The sequence below is a fragment of the Micropterus dolomieu genome, linkage group LG20 (genome assembly GCF_021292245.1).
Source record: "Micropterus dolomieu isolate WLL.071019.BEF.003 ecotype Adirondacks linkage group LG20, ASM2129224v1, whole genome shotgun sequence".
NCBI classification, from domain to species: Eukaryota; Metazoa; Chordata; class Actinopteri; order Centrarchiformes; family Centrarchidae; genus Micropterus; species Micropterus dolomieu.
The window spans coordinates 19488644-19494277 of NC_060169.1; the positions used below are offsets into that span (position 1 = coordinate 19488644).

The following is a 5634-nucleotide window of genomic DNA, read 5'->3' on the forward strand; positions in this document are numbered from 1 at the left end:
AATTTTGTATCACAGATGAGCGACTCAAAAACTGTTTGTGTTGTTTATTTCAGTACAATGCAGGATGACTTCCTGATCCTGCATGAGCAGGAGTACGACAGCCTGCTGGAGTGTGTCTTTAAGACAGAGTTCATCAGCTTACTGGCCCGCAGGTTTGAGGAGAAAACCCAGAGGAAGCTACCACTCAAGTTTAGTAACACGTAAGTAAACACACACGAAATAAATCCACAATCAAAGTAGTTCAAACAATAAATCCCAAATTGACTTCAGTCGATAATCCACCTTCTTGCTGTTGTCAAGGAAATTTCGTGTGTGTGTGTTCACACCTGTAAAATTAATTTAACTTTATTGAATATGAATAATAGATTCAGCAGCTCTAACAGAGACAATGGTACTGTACTGAAAGGCTTACAAAAGTCACTGGATCAGAAAAGAAATGCTGGCCAGACTTTAAATTGACTGGTACAGAACATTCATTGTTCTTTCAGTATTTCAAAACAGGGTCAGACTCCTTACAGTCACAGGGACCAATTTAAGAGAATGTAATTTTGGCTTGAGAGCCACAAACCTATTTGTTTGTCCCTCAGACTGGAGCTAAAGTTGAAGAAGGAGAACTGGGGCTTCTTGAGTGGGGGCGGCTCCCGGCAGGTCCTGTTTGTCCAGGGTCAGGGAGACATGCCTGTACTGAAGCCTTCAAGCAAATCTCTGCAGGTCAGCGTTGGCCCCGGGCTTCCGAAGAATACACGTGAGTATTAACAGAGTGCTTAGAGCTGTGATGACATATATTTCAGGTGTGGACTCTCTGAAAACTAACTTTTTCGACTTCACTGTCAGGACTTGACATTTACTTGTGACTTTGACAAAATCATCTTGGTCCCATCTCTGAAATATACACTTTTGTTTCAGATACAGCTTCATCCTCTCTCCTCTTTATTTCTTTAAGCTAAGATTGTAAAATCTTCTTTAATCTGCTTTTTATGTCATTCCTATTGGCTTTGCCATTTATTTGCTGAAAATCTAAGGCCCCACCAGGAAGAGCTTCACTCAGGGTCGCAGTGCGTTGAGAACTCACCAGAACATCCCCTCACGGGCTGCACCGGGTCCTCCAGGTACAGTGTTTACATCAGTGTGTCTCACAGGACTTGAACAGGCTTTTCTTACATCCATGTACATGGTCTAAATTACAGCGGGAACCCATCTTTATTTTTAATTTTATTTTGCAGTTGCTCACCAGAATGGTGGCCTTAAAAACCACATAGCCAATCAGAGGAACTCACAGCATCACAACCAGAGGCATCCTGCACCTGGCAACGCAACCCGCCCCTTCCTGCCCAGCAACATCAACCAACTGACGGAGCGAGGCGGCAGCCGGCCACAGCCCAACCTGGAATGTCTGAAAGTCCCCGATCAAGGAGCCGCAGGGTGAGAAACTAGCACAGACACAGTAAAAACAAAACACACACACAGTACATACAGGAGTAGACAAAATGACACACACACTTTGCTGCTACTGTACAAAGATAGATCATATTAAACTGAATGCAGTCCCATAGTTAGCTTCATCCCTTGAGAGCTCTTTCTAATTGTCTCTGATGGGTATACAGTTTGTTTTCATGAGTTTGACTTCTCCCTTTGACATGTTAAATACTTTTGCAGTTCCCTACGAATCCATGATTTGTTTGTGTTTTTTTTTGATGTCTTGTAAACTCATCTGCACCCACCAGAATCATGTTAGTGTCTCTGTTGACATCTCACTGCCTAGAAATGAAAATCTCAGCGTCACACTACCAAAGAAAACAAAAAGCTGACGGCTAATTAACACGTTTTGCTGCAGAACTGAGTTTGTTAGTTCTGTTGTGTTGCGGTTTTCACGCTGGCCTGAAAACTGTTGATAGTCATTTTCCCAAGACAGGACTTGAAAAAGTTCTATTTCCATTACAGTGAGTATGAGTATGACTCACATATAAATGTACGTTCGGGTGCCAGACCACTTTAACAGCTGACGAATGCTGCTAATTATCATTCAACCTAATATGACATCAACTTTGTAGCAGTGTTAGTTCACACTTAAAGTCCTTTCCCATTCTGTACTCACATTCTTGTGTCTACTCTTAATAAATAAATGTATTAACCCACATAAGATCATTTATATTTGGTTTTTTTTTTTTTTCTTCTGTGCATTGTTTAACAATAGAGTTAACAGCATAACTTCTGAATGTGATCTGTGTTTTAGGCAGTGTGGTACAGTGTTTCACGTCACATGCACATTACATTTTTATTTATGTGCCCACAGGTACTATAGACACACACTTATATACACACACTTGTGTTTCTGTAATTTGGCATAATTTGGATGATTTATTCTTTTGTAGTAATGGAGACAGACGGCCAACTTCAAATGGAGGAATGTGAGTTGGAGTGTTTGCAGTGTTTTGGGTGGTGGGCTTGGACTAGAGAAGCTTATAGCAGCAGGACATGTTGACTGCAAACCAGGCAAAGTTCAGACTCGCTAAAGGAGCCCGACCATGGACCGCAACTAATGTTTCATTTTCTGCTGCTGCTCAGTTTCCTTCTTTGATATCAAATGGGAGTTCTTTTACAATTCATCTTAGTGTGATAGATCTTTCATTTCCATAATGAAAGATCCGTGAAAGAGTTTTTGTATTGAAAGAATCCCTGCTGTGCACCTCCACCGATGGCTCTTTTAAATCTGTGATCTGTTTTATTAAAGAGGTTAACACTGGGAGTATATGGAATATGTATAAATGAACTATTCCATTGTGTGCTTACTGCTGACTGAGGTCATACTGCTTAAACTTTTTTGATCCTCAGTTAGTTGAGCAGTAAAGTGGTTCACTCTCGACCTTTAGCATTACATTTGGCATTGCGTTAAAAATCCATTTGTAAAAAGAGAATATACTGTATACATACAGGGTTTTCCAAGTAACTGAATACAATCCGTATACAGAATAACAGATCTTAAAGGTACCACTGACTCTGGATCAATGCTCTTTTGCTCTTAAAAGTCTCTGATTTGTGAAAGATACTGTGTACTCAATCACCATCTTGTGGCTGATTTGTGAACAACTACATTTTGTGAAGCAGGAAGCATTAGCCACACAATCTGTGGTCTGCCACACATTTCTCCGGGAGGATTTACGACTGCTGTCAAGTGAAAATAAAAAAAAAACGTAACTTTTTTTTTTTAACCTGATCACTGTGTTTCTGACAGCTGTGGAAAAATCTAAATTATTAAACTGGGGTCAAACGGCTTATATATAACAAGATGGTGATTATGCGTGCACGCATATTTTTGGGATGTACTTCAGCTTCTTCTGACTTAACTTCACAGCCACTGCAGCACAATGAACTGATTTTTTTTTTTTAATCCACTGTGGCACTCTCCTGCAGATGTTGATGGTTTTCCTCTTTTTTTTCTTATCACGTCTCAGAGCCCACAGACCATCAGCCAGCAGGCCTCAGCCAGGAGGAGGACGGCCTAAACCTGCACCTAAGCCCAAACCCCAGGTGCCCCAGTGCAAAGCTTTGTACGCCTATGACGCTCAGGACACAGATGAGCTCAGCTTCAACGCTGATGACATTATTGACATCATCAAAGAGGGTAAGTACGTGACAAGACGGCATTCAGATGGCTCGGTATCGTAATGTATTTAAATTTTTGTAAGGATCTTAGTCAGATGTCCGTCTGAAATGGGACGCTAATCTAGTCTCAACTGTTGTTTAGATGCATCCGGGTGGTGGACAGGACGTCTTCGTGGAAAGCAGGGACTTTTCCCCAACAACTATGTCACCAAGATCTAGGAGCTGCTGGTTTTACGGCACGAGGAGGAGGAGCCTGCTGCTGACCCTCTCAGAGGACAGGACGGAGCTTACAGTCAGAGACAGATAAGCGCTGTGAGATTCTTTGAAGAGAGAAACTCACACTTACTCCACTACTGCCTTTGTAGTCAACGAATGTAACTCTAGGTTACACCACCAGACCAAAAAAAATGTCAGGCTTGAAAATGAGGCTCTGCTTAAAAGACGAGAAGACTGTTTGACCCCGGGGATCTGTTTTCCTCCATAGTCCCTTTTGAGTAATGAACAAAACTATTTATTGTATTTATAGCTTCCTGTGTTCTCCTTACTGTCCTTTATATCTTGCTGAGGATTTGAGCTAAAACACTTTGAAGCGTTGGAATGAAGTATGCTTAATCTGTGGGACCGGGTTGGGATTTTTATTCTCAACACATCATTTTTAGATGGTTTGTTTGCTGAATTAAAGGCAGTCATCTCAGTGTCAAAACTGAAGTGGCCGCCGCTTTACCAGGAATATTTATTTGTAACAACTTACAGGGAGCAGCGTTTCAGTAAATGATCACACTGTGATTTTTAGTGATTTTAAATCCCATTTTAATAGGCCTGATTCCACATGTGCAAAAAACACATCAGAGGGCAATGCGGTAAAGTGGTGAATCACGTGGGAAAACCACCTTCATCTATATATGTTTTTGTTTGTTTTGTTTTTCCACTCCTGTATATTTCTTGACACAGAGTAGAGGCCATGTATACTGTAACCTGAGCATGTTGTCTGTGGTGTATGAGCACTTTATTAGTACAGGTACTAACTTGGACACAGACATCATCACTCGTTCATGCCACAACTAGTAAGTCAAGTCTATGAAGGACAGGTTGCCAAGCTAGCAATAAGCCGAGTTACTGAGGAGAATAATTTGTTTACATGAATTGAATAAAACAGGCATTTTAGACCAGATTCTGTATATGTGTTCATATTTAGGAGTTTGCCAGTTGGTTAGATTTTAAATGAACTGTTTTGTATTTTCTCTGAAGGATTTTAGTATACTATTATTCTCTCTGCTTTTGATACTCACAGGGCTGCTTTATTTCCAGTTCAGCTACAGATAGATAATAATGGTTATCAGAGACTTGGGTGAATGGATTTTTTGTTTTGTCAAGTGAAAAGGTTGTTTTAGGTGAAAGAAATTTGATATTTTTCTGTGGCACTACAAAGAATTATTTTTGCTTCCGCTCCACTGTTTCTGCACATCTTTTGCACTGCTGTTGCATTACTTACACATTCCTTAGTTTTTATTTTTTTTTTATCAAATAACATTATCCTCTATTCAGTGTCAACTGCTGGGACTTCTGTCATAGATCTTCTGCATCATATAGTTTGGATATCTTGGATTGTTGAAAACATCCTTGTGCAATACAAAACAGTAGACGAGTCTTAAAAGCATGTAAAATTGTATTTGTAACGGTTTTGTTTTATGATCAGAGAATCCATTAAATGAACAATGATCAATCTGATGTTTATGTTTATTACCATATTCACATGCCAGCAGTCCAAGATTTTACAAGTAAGTAATGAGGTCATTAGTTGAAGCTACTACAACAGATACATTTTGACCAAACCCCATTAAGCAATCTTTCATTTCTCACTATTGCTATGCTACATTAGGTATTATGGTGTTGTTTTTTCCACATTTCATAAATTAACAATTATATGTTTTTTTGGTGAATGTAATTGTTTATTTAGAAGCAGTGCCACAGAGTTTCCCTATATGACTGGTCTTTCTGTAAGGAATAAAGTTCTGGTGAGGAAACACTGAA

At 39.8% G+C, this 5634-nt stretch overlaps 1 protein-coding gene across 3 annotated transcripts in view; it reads left to right on the forward strand.

The window, feature by feature from the left end:
• The window catches only part of myo1ea (myosin IEa), a 60409-nt gene extending 54775 nt beyond the window's left edge, over positions 1-5634 (forward strand). For all 3 annotated transcript variants that reach the window (XM_046032571.1, XM_046032569.1, XM_046032570.1), the window contains 3 exons: positions 2373-2408; positions 3453-3622; positions 3746-5634. In XM_046032571.1, the coding sequence (XP_045888527.1) occupies positions 2373-2408; positions 3453-3622; positions 3746-3822 (283 nt within the window). In that variant the 3' untranslated portion in view covers positions 3823-5634. The remainder of the gene's footprint in view (positions 1-2372; positions 2409-3452; positions 3623-3745) is intronic.